Source organism: Scyliorhinus torazame, chromosome 13 (genome assembly GCF_047496885.1).
Source record: "Scyliorhinus torazame isolate Kashiwa2021f chromosome 13, sScyTor2.1, whole genome shotgun sequence".
Taxonomy (NCBI): domain Eukaryota; kingdom Metazoa; phylum Chordata; class Chondrichthyes; order Carcharhiniformes; family Scyliorhinidae; genus Scyliorhinus; species Scyliorhinus torazame.
In genome coordinates this window covers 175360157-175378775 of record NC_092719.1, presented here as the reverse complement: position 1 = coordinate 175378775, position 18619 = coordinate 175360157, and the positions used below count along the sequence as shown (strand labels likewise).

At 50.9% G+C, this 18619-nt stretch overlaps 1 protein-coding gene across 1 annotated transcript in view; it reads left to right on the top strand.

Annotated features, from left to right (window-relative positions):
- The window catches only part of cacna2d3a (calcium channel, voltage-dependent, alpha 2/delta subunit 3a), a 1400547-nt gene that overhangs the window by 974645 nt on the left and 407283 nt on the right, over nt 1-18619 (top strand). Inside the window, exon 27 of the mRNA XM_072472475.1 lies at nt 7589-7669. Coding sequence (XP_072328576.1) covers nt 7589-7669 — 81 coding nt within the window. The remainder of the gene's footprint in view (nt 1-7588; nt 7670-18619) is intronic.

Below are 18619 nucleotides of genomic sequence, written 5' to 3'. Positions count from 1 at the left end.
GAAAGGCAGTTTCTGCAAGCTGATGTTCCAAAGAGCTGAAGTCTGCACCCTTCTATGTGCCATGAATGACATAACATTAATACCGGTCTGTAAACCACATAATATTAATCTTTATTGTCACAAGTAGGCTTACATTAACACTACAATGAAGTTACTGTGAAAAGCCCCTGGGCTGGATTTCCATTCTCAAGGTGGGTAGTAGGAGTGAGAAAATACCCAGCTCAGCTGGACAGGATTTTCATTGGTGCATGTGTGTCCGTGTGTGTGTGCATCCGTGTGCATGCGTTGGGGAGGGTGAGGCGGAGTGGATGTTGAGTGCAGTTGGGCCAGCTGACACATGAAAAGGTTCAGAGGCAGCCACAGAGGTTGCTGGGTGTGGATGTGAGCTGTTTGAGAGGCCTTTTCTGATGCTGTTGGCCTTCGTCCCCAGTTATAATAAAAACCGACAGGTCCTCCACCCCTCACACCCCCTCACCACACACAGACACACACACACACACACATATACACATACACTCTCCTTGCCCCACCTATACCACCACATGCCCCCCACTCACCTCCTATGATGCCCCATGGCCCTCCATGGGCAAAGGTAATTCCCCCAAACAAACCATATGTTCCTCACGTCCCCATGAAAAGAGATGTCCCCAACCAACCCCTATGGCGTCTTATGCTCCTCATGAAAAGCTATGGCACTTCCATACCCATTCACCCACTCTGCAAAAGGATCCTGTTGTGACAAGAGGATGTGTTTTAAAAAAGCTTTTAAAGAAAGTCATTTATTAATAAATTTCCACTTCCTTAAAAACATTCATTTTACTACAGCCCAATAAAATTGTCAATCAACCAGATCTTTAAAATACAGGCGATAGTGCAAGCACTTAAAACCTCCTTGTCTTGAGTAAATAAATTTTGTGCAGTTGACAGCATTGATCAGAGAGCCAAATCTGTCTGTCAAGCAATGTTTTCTCTGGGGTTCAGATGTTTTAGTACTCTAGTGGATGTCTTAGCTCTCAGCCAAGAAATGACTTGGCTGAGGGTCCAGAAATCCATTAACCTGTTGAAAGTCTGGCCTGACTTCATGAAAATTGCAAAGGACTGTGATATGCCAATCCCCACAATGGATCTGGTTTGTTGTGAAGTGCAGAGTGCCGGCTACTGGCCCAAACCAGTTTGCAGCCTGAAAAGGCGCTCCTGAAAATCAGAAACATCAAGAGCGGGCTTGAAATCCCAGAAGTGGGAACCATTTTTTAGAGGGCTCCCAGTTCATTCTGACTTGGAGAAAATCCAGACCATAGAGATCGTGTGAAATGTCCCCATATTTCCTGTTGCACCAACACACTGTATAATCATGTCATTTTGCCAAAAATAATAGATTTACGTACAGATGAAAGAACAGCAAGAGTATGTCACAAGGCCCCTCGAACTTGCTCCATCATTTAATAAGATCATGGCTGAGCCTCGGTGTCAGTTCAACTTTGTTGTTTGATCCCCATTTCTCTTGATTTCCATAGAGTCCAATAATCTTTTGATCTCAGCCTTGAATATACTCAACAACTGGCAGCCTACAGCCATCTGGCATAAAGAATTTTAAAGATTCGCAAAGTTTCTGAATGAATACATTCCTCCACATCTCAGTCCAAAATAGCTGAACCCTTCCGCTTATAGGACAACCCTTATCTTCCACAAGTCAATCTGCTGAACCTTCATTGCATCCCATTCAAGGCAAGTATAGTTTTCCTTCGGCACAGAGATCAAATTGCAAACAGTACTCCAGGTGAGGTATGACCAGAACCCTGTACAATTGCATGAAGACTTTCTTGCCCTTATACTCCAACTCCTTGCAATGAAGGTCAGCATGCTATTTGTCTTTCTAACTGTACCTGATATCTGAGATATCAATCACTAACATGTAAAGTCCCGAACTTGAAATGACCAAAACCAGCTCTTGCAAACAGAGTTGTAAATGTTGGTGATTTGAACAGTCACCACTCTACATGAGGTTATGAGATAAATGAAGCTAACGGCAAAGTCCTAACAGACTGGATGTCTGTAGAAGACCTGCAACTGGTCTTTGATCACAAATAATGAGCAACTTTACACTCTGCCTGTTGGCAACGCAGCTACAACTCAGCCTTCCCCATCGTGTCCAAAGGCCAAAGTGGGAACACACATCCTGCAAAATACTCTATGACTCCCTCAACAGCCAACATAGGCCCATCATCACCATGTCATTATTGAAATCCCTGAGATCTCACCAAAATGAATCGCATGGTGGAACTTGGCAAAAGCTGACTGAGACTGCATTAGGGAAGCCATCAAGAAAGTGGTGACCTGAATCTCTGCGATCCCGGAATGTTGACATTGGTTTTTTTGTCTCCTGACCGCTGCCGCCAAAAGGAGCATACCTGAGGATTCAGGAAAGGATATACTCCCTGCTGGACAAAGGAGACCCAGGACCTGATCTGGAAATACAATCAGTGTGGCAGCCCACAGGTTACAAAGGCCTTGTTTGAGTCTCTAGATTCACCACATGCCAGCAATGGATTGAGTGCATGAAAGGTTTGGACTTCAGACATTTTAGTCACTGTGTCTGGCCATCTTACATCATCTTGGGGCTTTTATTCATATGGAATAACAGGCATCAAAGGTCTACCCCAATTCCATGGCCTCCAATTAGTGCAGATTACAAAAAAACCTTCTGCCAAGAACACAGTGAGAGAGGTCCATCATCAACTATCCTGGACAATGACCTTGATCCCTCTACAAGCCCCCATCCCCATTAGGCATTGTTGAGCTGAAGAAAGGGAAGGCAGCTGGCAGAGATGGTATTCCCTGGAAATCCAATAACTAGGCCTGAAGGAACTCCAGTGGCTTGGGAAGCTGTACAGCAAAAACATGGAATCTGGGTGCATCCCAAAAGCATGGTGAGAGAGGCCGGTCTGTGCCATAATAAAACCTGCCAAGCTGATCAATGATCCATCAAGCAATAGGCCAATATCACTTCAGTACACAATTTACAAACTCCTAAACATATTATTCTCATCAATGTCGGGATCCCTGAAGAACAAGGGGGCTTCTGGCCTAAACATAGTTGCTGCGATGAAGCTCGTGCCCTCACAAGCACATTGAAGCCGGTTTTCAGAGGAAACTCAAGAGCAGCGTATCCCTTACAGACTTGTCATTGGCTTAATCATAGAATCATAGAATTTACAGTGCAGAAGGAGGCCATTCGGCCCATCAAGTCTGCACCGGCTCTTGGAAAGAGCACCCTACCCAAGCCCACAACTCCACTCTATCCCCATAACCCAGTAACCCCACCCAATACTAATGGCAATTTAGCACGGCCAATCCACCTAACCTGCACATCTTTGGACTGTGAGAAGAAACCGGAGCACCCGGAGGAAACCCACGCACACCTGGGGAGAACGTGCAGACTCCGCACAGACAGTGACCCAAGCCGAGAATCGAACCAGGGGCCCAGGAGCTGTGAAGCAATTGTGCTAACCACTATCCTACCGTGCTGACCTTATAACATGGTCTGGATTAAAGGCTTGATGCTGAAACCCAAATGGGGTGCCCCTTGCCCCAAAACACTTTGCCTGCTTTGGGCAATAATGAGCATGTGTCCCTCTTGGCAACAAAATCAACGTACCTTGATCGCTCAACAATGGACTGTCACAACGCTCAGTACTGGCACCGACACTTTCCAACACCTGCATGAGCAGCATTCCACCAGCAAAGTTGAGAAAATTTGCATATGTGGATGACCTTGTTCTGGTAACGCAAGCAACTACCCTCAACAACATTGAGTTCACTTTGAACAAGGACCTCAACATCATGTCTGAGTAGTTACAGTTCAAACCAATCCCCAAATAACAACAGTCACTGAATTTCAGCATGAAAATAAGAAAGCTAAATGCACCCTGTATGTGACCCACTGCGACAACCTTGTATGACATAACTTACCTCAGAGTGAAGCTGGACCATACTTTTGCGACCACATGAAAAAGGTAGCCACCAAGACAAGGTCAAGGGTCAACTTGATCCAGAAACTGGTAAAGAGCAGTTGAGGAGCCTCAGCACCAGTACTATGGATTTAAGTGATGACCCTTATGTACTCCATAGCTGAGTATTGTGCACTGGTATGGACCGCAAGTAACCACACTCAACTGGATGATGTTCAACGGACCACTGGAATGAGATGCATCATGGAACCCTGAAGTTGACTCCACGGGGCAGCACGGTGGCACAGTGGTTAGCATTGCTGCCTCATGGCGCTGAGGTCCCAGGTTCGATCCCGGCTAAGGGTCACTGTCCGTGTGGAGTTTGCACATTCTCCCCGTGTTTGCATGGGTTTCGCCCCCACAACCCAAAGATGTGCAGTGTAGGTGGATTTGCCACATTAAATTGCCCCTTAATTGGAAAAAATGAATTGGGTACAACACTCTGGTCACCCAAACTACCCCCCCCCCCCAACTCACTGATCCACCGTGGCACAGCAACCCTCCATGAAATTCAGTGAATTGAGGAAAACAAATGCCACCCCGTCCACCAGGACTTCACCTATGTCCCTCATCTCCGAGTAATGTCACATAAGCCCTTTTCGACCTATGCATATAACCTCAGGCAATGCAATTTCAATCTTGAGGAAGCTTGGAAAAATGAATGGTCCTCAGAAGAAGTCACAAAACAAAACTCTGGTGAATGACCCAATACAGTAGGTTCCTGGTTTCAACTCCCATAAAGCTCAAGGACATCTGTACAAACCATGGCAGATGCAGGCATGTGGATACCTGATGTACAATGGAGTATCAACAGTCTCCTTTGTGCAACTGTGGTCACACAGAACAGACCATGGAACACATAACGACTCAGTGCCCGACTCATAAATACAAAGGAGGTATTACAGTGTTACACATTGCCACTTCCAGTCAAGCGTGAAGGGAGATGAAAATAAACAATCCAAACACCTGGCTGCCTGGAAGCTATTCCATGTCAATTACAGCCGACTAAAAGCTATTTCTCTTTGACAGTGAATAAAAGCCTCACAGATTAAAGGATTGATGTGTTTTGATTTTCTATGAAGTAACAGCTGTGGCTTTCTACACTTCTGTTTGAAGCAGTGAGTGTAAGGGACAGGTGAGTGAAAAAGCAGTGATTTTTCACTATTTCTGCCTGGACTGCTCTTTAGCTTCCGGGCAGGGGTGACACAGCAACTCTCGACTCTTATCGTGGTGGTGGGGGGGAGCAGGATGCCCCTACTTTTCAGCGGAGTGGGGGGCAAGATTTAGAATGTGTCGGGAGGGGCGGGGGGGGGGGGGGGGGGGGGGCAGACGCTGGACCTCGGAATCAGGCAGCCCGCTCAAAATGGTGGGCCAGTAATGGAATTTGGAATGTAATTCTGGAACCTCTCCGCCGTGCATGGCATGGGAGAACGAATCACTCCTGGGCACCACTCCTAGCACCATCACAGACCAGGAGTGATTCTGCTCTGGTGGGAGAACTTAGTGCTGGATTCTGCAATTGTCGCCGCCAAAATCTCATTCGGCGATTGGCTGGAGAATCCGTTTTGACGCTGAAATCAGCGCGGGTCCGTTTTTTGGATGCTCCATCCCCTAAAAAATGGCGTCATCGCTGGGTACGCTGCACGCCTTGTGGAAGGCCTCAGGACGTCACATGAGGCCCTCTACCGATGCTCTGCCCCCGATGGGCCAACTTCCCGATGGCGTGGGACACGTGTGCTCACAGTTTTCGGGGATCTCGCGTGGCGGCTGCGGACTGTGTCCAGCGCCTCCATAGTTCCGGGGGGGGTGGACCGTTCTGCTGGTTGGGGGGGCTTCGGCGGGGGCTGGGGGGGACAGGTAGAGGGTGGTCCAGAGGGGGGGGGGGTTACAGGGGGGCACTATCTGGCAGGCCGGGTCGATGCGTGGCCAGTGCCATGTTGTACGGCGCGACCGCTGCAGGTTGCTGCCGTGCGCGTGCGCGGCCACGGAACCGGCAATTCTCAATCTGTATCTGCAGGGGCTTCATACGGTGCGGCTGTTAGCCCCCCACCGGATGGAGTATCGGTGCAGGGGCGCCGCTGACTTTTTGGTTGTAAGACTAGACACCTGGGGCGAAATTCTCCGTAATCGGCGCGATGTCCGCCGACCGGCGCCAAAAATGGCGCAAATCAGTCCGGCATCGTCCCGCCCCAAAGGTGCGGAATCCTCCGCATCTTGAGCGACCGAGCCCTAACTTTGAGGGGCTAGGCCCGCGCTGGACTGATTTCCGCCCCGCCAGCTGGCGGGAAAGGCCTTTGGTGCCGCGCCAGTTGGCGCGGAAATGACTTTGCCGGGCGGCGCAAGCGCGGGAGCGTCAGCGGCCGCTCACGGCATCCCCGTGCATGCGCAGTGGCGGGGGTCTCTTCCGCCTCCGCCATGGTGGAGACCATGGCGAAGGCGGAGGGAAAAGAGTGCCCCCACGGCGCAGGCCCGCCCGCGGATCGGTGGGCCCCGATCGCGGGCCAGGCCACCGTGGGGGCAACCCCCGGGGCCAGATCGTCCTGTGGCACCTCCCCCCAGGACCCCGGAGCCCGCCCGCGCCGCCTTGTCCCGCCGGTAAGAGAGGTGGTTTAATCCACGCCGCCAGGACAGGCATTCCAGCAGCAGGACTTCGGCCCATCCGGGCCGGAGAATCGCCGGGGGGGGGGGGGCCCGCCAACCGGCGCGCCGCAATTCCCACCCCCGCTGAATCTCCGGTGCCGGAGAATTCGGCAACCGGCGGGGGCGGGATTCACGCCAGCCCCCGGCGATTCTCCAACCCGGCGGAGGGTCGGAGAATCCCGCCCATGCTCCGGACATAGCCTCAAAATTGGAGAATCCAGCCCTTAGTCTCCGAAACGGAGAATCCCTTGCTATTTGATGTTTAAGCAGACCCATTTGTTGATAAATTATGTATTTCTTCTAAATGGTAATGAAGTTAAAATGTTAACCATACTTAATGTTATGCAATTAAGGTATGACACTGACCATTATTTTGACAATGGAAAGTATGAGAAAGATAACCGTGCATCTCATTGTGAACTGGAATAAACTTCTAAAGTATCCATTATTCTTCAACAGATCAATGATTTGTTCAGCTGGAGTTGAAAGATAATGGGACTTACACCAAGACAAATTAGTTGCAACAAAATACCTGAAACTCATTTTGATGCTAGTTGAAAATTAATTTAATACTGCTGCCATTGTAAAATCCTGGAATAAAACCTTACTGTTATCCAGGATTGAGGGCTGGAGTGTTATTGCACAATAATTCTTGAACTTTATTTGTATTATTTATTTTCCCAAGGAGGTGAAGGAAGGATTGGAGGTTTCCTCACGCAGGAGAGATACAAATGATGTAGTAAAGAAGCACATGATCAAATGATCAGGCATGGACTGAATGAAAGAGGCTTGATTAAATCCATGCTTTTCATGTGTTATTGTTGTAGCAGCATGAATAATGGGGTGATTTCCACAAAAACAGATGGAATCGGAGAAAGAATAATTATTTATGATACGTTCAACTTCCTTTGATACTAATAAAGAACAATTCATTTTGATAGGGACTGAAAATAAAAGTCATGTTGTGACAGCGAGCACAACCGTGCAGCTTTTGGACAACAGAAAATCACCAGTGGTTGCAGGTAAGCGGTGTTTAAATTCTTATTTAAGCAGCATAATATAATATTTGCTTACTTGTGTGATCTGAAATAATTATAATTCTCCTGATATAAGGGTTGATTCATGACTTGTGGTGGTGTTATGTAAAGGAAAAACATGCACGAAGGGGCTCTCGCTGGAGTACTGCTCTTTTTTCCCATTTCTCTTAGTTTCAGGGGGTATTTTCGTTTGAAAACCCACATAATTAATGGGATAAGGATCCTATATGATTGAAGTATAGTCTATAGTCTATAGCCACACTACCAGAAGGATGTGGAGGCTTTAGAGAGGATGCAGAAGAGATTTACCAGAATGTTGACTGGCATGGAGGGCATTAGCTATGAGGAGCGGTTGAATAAACTCGGTTTGTTCTCACTGGAACGAAGGAGGTTGAGAGGAGACCTGATAGAGGTATACAAAATTATGAGGGGCATAGACAGAGTGGATAGTCAGAGGCTTTTCCCCAGGGTAGAGGGGTCAATTACTAGGGGGCATAGGTTTAAGGTGAGAGGGGCAAGGTTTAGAGTAGATGTACGAGGCAACTTTTTTACGCAGAGGGTAGTGGGTGCCTGGAACTCGCTACCGGAGGAGGTAGTGGAAGCAGGGACGATAGGGCCATTTAAGGGGCATCTTGACAAATATATGAATAGGATGGGAAATAAAGGATACGGACCCAGGAAGTGTAGAAGATTGTAGTTTAGTCGGGCAGCATGGTCGGCACGGGCTTGGAGGGCCGAAGGGCCTGTTCCTGTGCTGTACATTTCTTTGTTCTTTGTTCTTTGTTCTTTGTTCTTTGAAGTGCCCAGAAATGTCAGGAAAGATGTTCGTCGACGGAATCTGAGGTCTCTCAGCATTTGTCGGCAGATAAAATGGCGGAGGCAGCCTCTGGGGCTCCAGCCACTAAACTAATGACTGAGTGCCTTGGCGAAGCAACTTGATAAACACTGGTGGGTCGTATCGGAGGATCTCCGGAAATCAATGGTGGAGCCTTTGGCCCCTGTCCGAACGCCTCTGGAGAAGACCAATGAAACGGTGAAAGCCCATAGATAAAAGAATAGAAGTGGCCCTTTCGAGGCACAGTGATCAGATTGCCTCACAGGAAGCGGAGGTGTTTTTGGCCGAAGTGACTAAACCATTGAAGGCCAAGTTAAATGATCAGAATCGATCCAGGAGGCAAAACATTCCAAATGTGGAAGGCCCAACGTAGTACTTTGCAGAGATGTTCAGTAAGATGGTGGGGAGGGTGGATTCACGTCTTTTCCTGAGTTAGACTGAGCCCATCATACACTCCGGCAGAGGCCTTGACCTGAAATCCACCGCGTTTGGTAAATGTGAAGTTCCGTAGCTTCAAAGAGAAAGAGCGCGTTCTGAGATGGACAAAGGAGCATCGAGACTTCAAATGGGAAGGCCATGCCACCAGTTTTTACCAAGACATGGGAGCGGAGTTGGTGAAGAAGAGGGCTGAATTCAACAAAGCCAAGGCCGCCTTGTACAAAGTGGCGTCCGGTTTGGTGTGATGTACCCGGCTCGGCTTAGCATGACGTTCGATGGAAAGGACTACGTATTTGATCCGCCCAGAGAGGAAGACTCCTTTGTGAAGAAAGATGGGTTGGGCACGTGTGGTGTAATTTCTTTTTTTTGTGTTGGGGACAGGCAAGTTGAATGGTTGCATTGTTGGGGTTCCGTGGTTATTTCTGCATTTCCTGTTCTTGTTCGGGTTGAATTTTCAGTTTGGGGTTTAGTTTAAAGTGAGGTTCTGGTCTGTTTGTTATTAAAATGTATAGCTCCCTGTGGGAAGGCAATGGTTGATGGGGTTTCAGTATTTTCTTAACTCTAGTTGGGAGCCTCCATGCCAACCTAAGAGTTAGCCAACGGGAGAAGTTTTGAAGGGTCGGCTGCAGCTCATTATAGTAATTGTTTAGATAATGAGCTGAGAGTTCTTGTTTTGTTTAAGTTTAGGTTTGTTAGAGTTGATTTTAGTTGTTTGTGTTTGCCTATCCTCTATTTGTGTGTGTGTGTATTTGGGTGGGGTAATATTCGGGGCGAGGGCAAGGGAGGAGGGGTGTGGGGGTAGTTTGCTGACGGTGCCTTCAGATCTTTATTTGTGAAGTCTTGTGATTTGATTTGGCAGCCATCTTGGGTGCGCCCGATTGCTGTACCTTTGACGTCTCTTTTGGGTAATCTCTCGTGGTGGAAATGGCTGACACCAGAGGCGGGGCGGAGGGGGGTGGTGGGGGTGGAAGACACCCAATTTGGTTGGTCACCAGGAGCATCAGGGGGTTGAATGGCCCAGTGAAAAGGCCGAGAGTATTTGCTCTCCTTAAGAGTTTAAATTCCGGTGTGGTGTCTTTGCAAGAGACCCAGTTACAGGTCAAGGACCAGAAAAGACTGCAGAACGACTGGGCAGGACAAGTCTTTCATTCGGGCTTCAGTGGTAGGGCCAGGAGTGCAGCAATATTAATCAATAAAATGGTTCAGTTTTCTGCCTCGAAGCTCTTGGCCGACCTCATTGGCAGACATGTTATTGTCTGTGGCTCTCTGGCGGGCACTCTGGTGATTCTGGTTAATATATATGTCCCAAACAGGAATGATATGAATTTTATTAATCTGCCACCCTCCCTCCCTGATTTAGATTCGCATCGGCGTATTTTGGGTGGGGACCTAAACTGTGTCCTGAACCCTAATCTGTATCGGTGCTGGAGCCATGCCTCCCCAAGATAATCTAGTACGATCAGCCACATTTCTTTAAGGGTCGACAACTGTTGGCCAATACACTTTGCCTGCTCTTTACGTGGATGCCTTACTTCTTTATATTATGGACCCGGTACCCTCCATGGACAAAATAATGAAGCTGCTTAATAATTTTGGCTTCTTCTCTGGTTAGAAGTTGAATTTCTACCAGAGTGAATGTTTCTCGGGGAGGAGAGCCCAATTAGGGATGCTACCTTTTCACTGAGCCAAGACTAGCTTTCGTTATCTGGGGTCCAGGTGGCCCACAATTGGGCCTCAGTAAATTAAATTACACCAGCCTGGGTGAGAGTGTCAAGTCAAACATACAGAGGCGGGATAACCTGCCGCTGTCCTTGGCGGGCAAGGTTTAGACAATTAAAATCAATGTACTCCCAAGATTTTTATTTATTTTTCAATGTCTTCCTATTTTTCTCCAAATTTTTTTTTGTAAAAGTCACCAAATTAATACCTTTCTTTATTGGGTGGGTAAGACTCCGAGGATCCATGGGCTTTGCTCCAAAGAGATGGACAATCAGAGGGCATGGCTCTACCCAATTTATTGTTTTATTATTGGACAGCCAATATTCACAATACAGCATTGAAGAGGTAGACAATGTTGGCCAAGTCGCATGAGTATGTACCGTGTGCCAGGTGGGTGGTATTCTTATGTGTGATGGTAGTGTCCATATTGATGACCCGGCATGTCTTGTAGAGGTTGCCATGGCAGTGGTGTATGGTGTTGTGGTCGCTGTTCTCCTGAAGGCTTAATCCAGTGAAGCATCATATTATAGTTCAGGACAATTGGGCTGGATTCTCTATTTCAGAGACTAAGTGCTGATGCCGGGACTGAATCGCGGGTGTTCTACTGCCCCGATAGAGGCACGGACCTGGAGCAATTCACGATATGCTAATGAGCCAGCACCAGCGCCATTGGGAGCGAATGCAATTCCAACTGACACTGGTGTCCGATTCGCTGCGTTTGGGATTGGCACTGGGGAGCCTGACAAGCTGGAGCTGCCTCGAAGCACTCCACTCCCCACCTAGTCTCATTCCAGCCAAGAAGATGCCACCATGGAGGGCGTCCCCGAGGTTCGCCGATGCAAAGCTGGAAACACTGCTGGATGCTGTTGAGGAGAGGCAGGGCACCCTGTTCCCCGGGTGAGAAGGCGGCTGCCACCTGCAGATGTCAACTGGGCCTGGGCCGTGGGCCACACCGCCAGGTCCAAGCAGCAGTGCAGGAAGAAGCTCCGCGACCTCCTCAGGATGAGTCATCACCACCACCGTGCCCCTGGCACCAACCATCGTCCCACATCCCCCACACCCATCAACCTCCCAGCCCCCCCCATGCGGCCCCACAAGGCAGACCTGAAAGCAGCACTGGGTGAGGATGGGTAACTCCCAATGCCAGCCAGAGTGAATCACCATCACTGTGTCTCTGGCACCAACCCCCGCCCCACCACCCCCTAGAGGGTGATTGAACCCCACACGCTGGCAGGCTGCTCGCAAACCACCCTGCACCACATGCCGACACCATACCGCCCGCACACACAGGCCACTGGCCGCAGACCCCACTCTGCTGCCCGCATCCGAGTGTCTCAAACTGCATTTCTGTCCCCCCAGGAGAAGGCGGCCCACAACCGCAGGGAGAGAGAGAAGACTGGAGGGGGCCCGCCAGCCCTGCAGCCCCTCCCCGTCACAGAGCAGAGGGCGTTGGACCTGGGCGGTGGGATTGAAGAGCGGGCAGTTGCCGAGGTGAAGGTTGACATCGGAGATGCAAATGAGCCCTCAACAAATTGTGATGTCCCAATGGCATGTGTGCTACCACACTCCCCACCCCCACGCCATGCCTACGCGCGATCTAATTATGAATCTTGTCTTATTTCTTGCAGGATTATCTGGTGACGGGGCCAGTCAATCTGGGGTCCCTCGCCTCCAGGTGTAGTTGGAAGAGTCCAACCACTTCCAGGGGCAGGAAGTGGTGCCGACCATGCGTGCCACCCAGGCCTACACCGCACGGGTGGCGTCCGTGGTGGAGGCCTTTTGTGCGAAGTTAGCGACCATGGGTCAAGATGTCCCAGGCCTGGGGTACTCTGTGCAGGCGGTGGCCGAGGCACAGGATAGGGCAGCCATATACCTGAGCGACATGGACATTCCACTGGTGCTCCAGAGCTTGCCCCACTCTCAACAGGTCAGAGCTGCAGGCGTCGAGGACATTGGCCTGGTGCAGGCTGACCAGAGCCAGTTACAGAGGAACCTGGCACGGTCACTGAGTGACGTGGCACAGTCCCTTGGGACATGGCAAAGTCCTAGTGGTAGGTGGCACAGTCCCAGAGGGATGGAGGCGTCAAGTGACGGGGGCCAGATATGTGGGGACGCCATGTGGTAGGGCCTGCCCAATGCATGACCCGGTACCGCACAGCACCCCAGTACCCAACCTTGCCCCCCCCCCCCTCCCCCCTCACCGACCCCTGCCCCACCCCCTCCCGGACCCCATCTCCACACCTGGAGTTTAATGGAACCATGATATGGGAATAGCCAGCACACATGCAGCGATTAGTCGGGCAGACAATGTAGGGTCAGTCCTCGTCAAACGATGCGGAACACCAGAGCTCATTACGGAGCGGGCCGTCATCATCCTACATCCCATAGGCCAGAGCCGCTGATACAGCCAACCCAGGGCCAGTCCCCAGGTGGAAAGCATGGGGGGGGGGGAGAGAGATGGGGGGGGGGGAGGGGGGTGGGGGGTTGCAGATGCGTGGAGTTGGGGGTGGTGTTGGGAGTGGGATGGGACATTCGAGCTGCCAGTGGCCAGGTCCCCTTGTCGGCGAATCTGGAAGCAATTTGATTGTCCCATGTATAGCGGCTTTGGCCCAAATGTTGCGCGGCCTCCTGTGGCTGCCCAGGCCCCATGTCCTGCCTATACTGGCCCTCCTCCGCATCCTCCTCATCGGACGAGGCCTGGTGTTCACCCTCCTCTTCCAATAAGTCGCCTCTCTGCTGCGCGATGTTGTGGACGACGCAGCCGGCCAGCACGATGTGGGAGACCCTCCTCGGGCCACACCAGAGCGGTCCACCTGGACCACATCTTCAGGACACCGATGCACCGCTCAATCACACTCCTGGTCGCATCTAGAAGGACAAGAGCAGCAGATACCTGAGAACCCCACCACCTGGAGGTTTCCCTCCAAGTCACTCACCAGCCTGACTTGGAAATAGCTCCTTCACTGTCATGGGCAACATCATGGAACTCCCTCCCTAATCGCACAGTGGGTGTACCTACACCTCTTGCACTGCAGCGGTTCAAGAAGGCAACTCACCATCACCTTCTGAAGGGCAACTAGGAATGGGTAATAAATGCTGGCCTAACCAGCGATGCCCACACCCCATAAATGAATTTTAAAAAAGCATCGGCATCGTTATTGTGGTTCTCGGCATTGGTCTGCGGCCTCCTGGTGGACATCATCAGCCACGACCGCAGCGTATATCCCTGTCGCCCAGGATCCAACCCCTCACTGGGGGAGCACCTCTAATGCGTCGGGCACTGTCAAGTGTGCTCGGATGAAGGCGATGTACACGCTGCTTGGATACTGGGCACTGATGTGCATGATGTGCAGGCGCTGTTCACACACCAACTGCACGTTGAGCGAGTGGAACCCCTTTCGGTTTGTGAAGGGCAACCCTTCATGCAGTGGTGCTCGTAGGGGACATGTATCCAGTCGATCAACCCCTGGATCTGGGACATCTCGGCGATGGCGGCAAATCCAACTGCCCAGGCTACCTGATAGGCTCGGTCCACATCCAGGTGGATGTATTGTGGCGCCCGGGCACACAGGGCCTCCGAATGGTACGGATGGAGCACAGAGATCATGGAGATCCCAGACAGGTCCCCAGTCAGCACCTGGAAGGACCCTGTTGCAAAAAGGTTCAGGGCGACCGTCACTTGACGGTCACCAGGAGTGAGTGTCCTCCTCCCTACCACCACGGCTCCAGATGTACCATGATCCAGCACAGATGTCTCACTGTCTATCTACCAGCCCCAGTCATTGGCGACACGCTTGGTCTGACAGGTCCTCGTAGGACAGGCGCTGTCGATACACGCGAGGCCTGATGTGACGCATCCGTCCAACCTCCTCCTCAGCTTGTCGGATGGTCGGACCTCCATCATCACTGGCTGGCCCCTACTCCTTTGGGGCAAGCTCCTGTTCTCCAGTGTCCTCCCTGAGCAGCTCCTGCTCATACAGCTGATGTGTTGGGTACCCTGGATCTGTGGAGGCTGTGTTTACCTTAGCAGTAACATAGACAGGCTACCAACACTTGTAATAGTACAATTCTATTTTGTTTAACTAAGAACTGTTATACATACTTGCACTGTGGTCAACACTATGTTCGATTGACTGAAGACCTGACCAGCCTACACTGCTAGCACATGGTGGATTTTTGTGCTACTGACTGGAGGGCTCTGTCTGTCTCGGAGGCTGCATCCCGAATGAGCGGGAAATCTAGTGCCCTCTGTCTTTATAGTGACCGTGCCCTAACTGGTGATTGGCTGCTGTATTGTGTGTGTTGATTGGTCTTGCAGTGTGTCAGTCAGTGTGTGTCTCTGCACCATCATATACTGATGTGTATATAATGACATCCCCCCTTTTCTACAAAAATGTGTGTTCGTGGCAATAAATAATGTAGTATGCGAATGTTCCTAAGTATGTGTGGCACATGCGAACATATTTACAGGACTACGTACAGAAACTCTAAGATATTTACATTGGAAGGTGTCTAGTGCAGATGGACAGTATGTAACACAAAATATAACTAGAACAACAGTATGTACAAACCAGTGAGTTAATCAAACAGGGTAACGAAACAATCAGTTCATGAGTTCAAAGAGTCCATGAATTCAGGCAGTTCATAAATTCAGTCTCTGAGGTGGGCGACGAATTCTGATTGACCAAAGGAGCATTTGGCCCTGTTGAGGCGGAGGCCATGCTCATGGATTCGTCGGAAGACACGTTGGAGGCGATCAATGTGCTCCTGCGGGGTGGTAGACCAGACGATGATGTCATCCACATATACGCGAACCCCTTCGATACCTTCCATCATCTGCTCCATTATTCTGTGGAACACGTCCGATGCAGAGATGATGCCAAACGGCATCCGGTTGTAGCAATACCGGCCAAATGGGGTGTTAAAGGTGCAGAGCTTCCGACTGGATGCATCGAGTTGGATCTGCCAGAACCCCTTGGATGCATCTAGCTTGGTGAAAGATTTGGCGCGAGCCATCTCACAGGTGAGTTCTTCGCACTTTGGAATGGGATAGTATTCTCTCATAATATTGCGGTTGAGGTCCTTGGGATCAATAAATATGCGTAATTCACCAGATGTTTCTTTCACGCACACCATAGAACGGACCCAGTCAGTCGGTTCTGTAACTTTTGAAATTACGCCCTGGTCCTGGAGGTCCTGCAGCTGCTGCTTGAGGTGGTCCTTGAGGGGTGCTGGTACCCTGCGAGGTTCGTGCACCACAGGCATGGCATTTGGTTTTAACAAGATTTTATAAGTGTATGGGAGTGTGCCCATGCCCTCGAATACACCGTGGTATCGGGTGATGATGGCGTTCAGCTGTGTCTGAAAGTCAGTGTCCTGAGATGCGGAGGCGTCAGCGGATGACGGAGTGAACCCTTTGGACAAGGTTTAGAAGTTTGCACACCTGAGCACCAAGCAGGGAGGCTTTAGTGGATCCCACTATTTCGAATGGCTGGTTAGCCTACCGGTGCGACACTTCAAGCTGGCAAGAGCCACTGGCAGCAATGGCATTACCATTATAGTCCAGAAGCTGGCAGGCGGATGGCAGGATGGTAGGCTTGACATGGAGGCTTTCGAGGTCAGACCGCGCAATGAGGTTGGCTGAAGCGCCGGTGTCCAGGTGGAATCGGATGCGGGATCGTTTGACCGTGAGGGTGGCACACCACTTGTCGTCCGGATCAATGCGGAATATAGGGAGAGACTTGGCTTTTGTCTTCTGGAGCATCTTGTGTTTGGTGATGATGCCCACCCGAGATGGTGCTTTAGGGTCCTCGGTGTCAAGGTCCGGAATCAAGTCAGAGTCGGAATCGGTGACCGGTGGCTGGATGGTTCGGACATCCCTACGTGGCTGGTTGGAGCGATGTGAGATAGTAGGTTGAGCAGACCTGCATAGGGCTGCATAGTGGCCAAGCTTGCCACATTGGAGACAGTGTCGGGATTTTGTAGGACATTGCCGCTTTAAGTGGGCGGAGCCACAGTTGCCGCATGTCGTGATGTCCGAACGTTTGGTACGCCACTGCGCATGCGCGGTGTGGTCGTACGGGTGCGCGCCTGTGCAGTGCGGTCTTCAGCCTTGCCGTCCCCTCGGTCAGTGCGCGCATGCGCGGAAGCCCGCGAAAAGCATGTGAAATGGCCGCCATCATCCTGGCTTAGGCCCTGGAGTTGTTTAATGGCTTGCACCTGCTCTGCCTCGTGGGGACCTTGCCACGCCGTTTCAGCCGCTTGAATGTGCGAGTATCGGTTAGTGGCGTGTTCATGCAGAACGCAGGTCTCGATGGCTATCGCAAGGGTGAGCTGTTTAACCTTGAGGAGCTGCTGGCGTAGGGGGTCCGATTGCACACCGAAAACAATCTGGTCACGGATCATCGAGTCGGAGGTGGAGCCGTAATTGCAGGACTGCGAGAGGATGCGAAGGCAGGTGAGGAAAGATTGAAAAGGTTCATCCTTACCCTGCAGACGCTGTTGAAAGACATAGCGCTCAAAACTTTCATTTACCTCGATGTCACAGTGACTGTCGAATTTGAGAAGTCTTTGAACTTGGACTTGTCTTCACCTTCAGCGAAAGTGAGAGGGTTGAAGATATGGATGGCGTGGTCCCCGGCCGTGGAAAGGAAGAGAGCAATCTTCCTGGCGTCTGAAGCAGCTTCCAGGTCTGTAGCATCGAGGTATAGCTGGAATTGTTGTTTAAAGATTTTCCAGTTCGCACCGAGGTTGCCGGTGATGCGGAGCGGCGAGGGAGGGCGGACGCTGTCCATACTACCGGATGGCTGATTGCTGGTCAAAGGCAGATCACTTGAAGGTAAGTCTATTAAGCTCTAACATCACATACTGGTACCATGATGTGTTGGGTACTCTGGAGACTGTGTTTACCTTAGCAGTAACATAGACAGGCTACCAACACTTGTAATAGTACAACTCTATTTTATTTAACTAAGAGCTGTTAAACATACTTGCATTGTGGGTCAACACTATGTTAGATTAACTGAAGACCTATGCCTAACCTGACCAGCCTATACTGCTAGCACATGGTGGATGTTTGTGCTACTGACTGCGGGCTCTGTCTGTCTCAGAGGCTGCATCCCGAATGAGCGGGAAAACTAGTGCCCTCTGTCTTTATAGTGACCGTGCCCTAACTGGTGATTGGCTGCTGTGTTGTGTGTGTTGATTGGTCTTGCAGTGTGTCAGTCAGTGTGTGTCTCTGCACCATCATATACTGATGTGTATATTATGACAACAGCTTCAGTACATCCGCTAGGTCGGTGGCAGCTGGATAGATGCCAACCACTTGGTTTGATTCCAAGATCTATTCTCTGCAGGGGGTAAAGGACAGATATGTTAGCATGGTGAGTCCAGGTCCAATGGGCTAAACAGTGGCCCTGGCCTGCACTGCAGCCCCTGACGGCAGTGTTGGGTGCACTGCAGCCCCTGCCCCCACATGTCTCCCCCTGACTCCCCTCACCCCGCCACCCCCTCCCCCCATTCCCACCCGTTCGCCCTGATACTTTGCTGTCAGCACTACACCCCTGGCCCCATCGGTGACTGAGGGGCCTCTGACCCTGCCACCCTACACTGCCGTCAGGGGTACGGTGGCTGGTGCTACCTATGCCAGCATTACACTTTGCAGCCCTGAATTGTACCCTCCTTTCGGGTCTACTGTGGGTGGGCTGTGTAATACCCCGCCAGCAGCATGGCGCTAGGTTGTGGGAAGGTGGGGTTGTGGAAGCAGGGCCCACGGATGGGCACCTGTTGTGACTGTAGCTGCGGTGTGCTTTGGGTCCTTTGTGTGGTGTGCCGGTAACGCCTACTTGTCTGGGGGCAGGATGGATGGGGGCAGGGGCACGATCGGCAGGCAGGGCTTGGTGACAGCTGGTGGTCATGCCTGGTGGGCTAACTGAGGGCGTCAC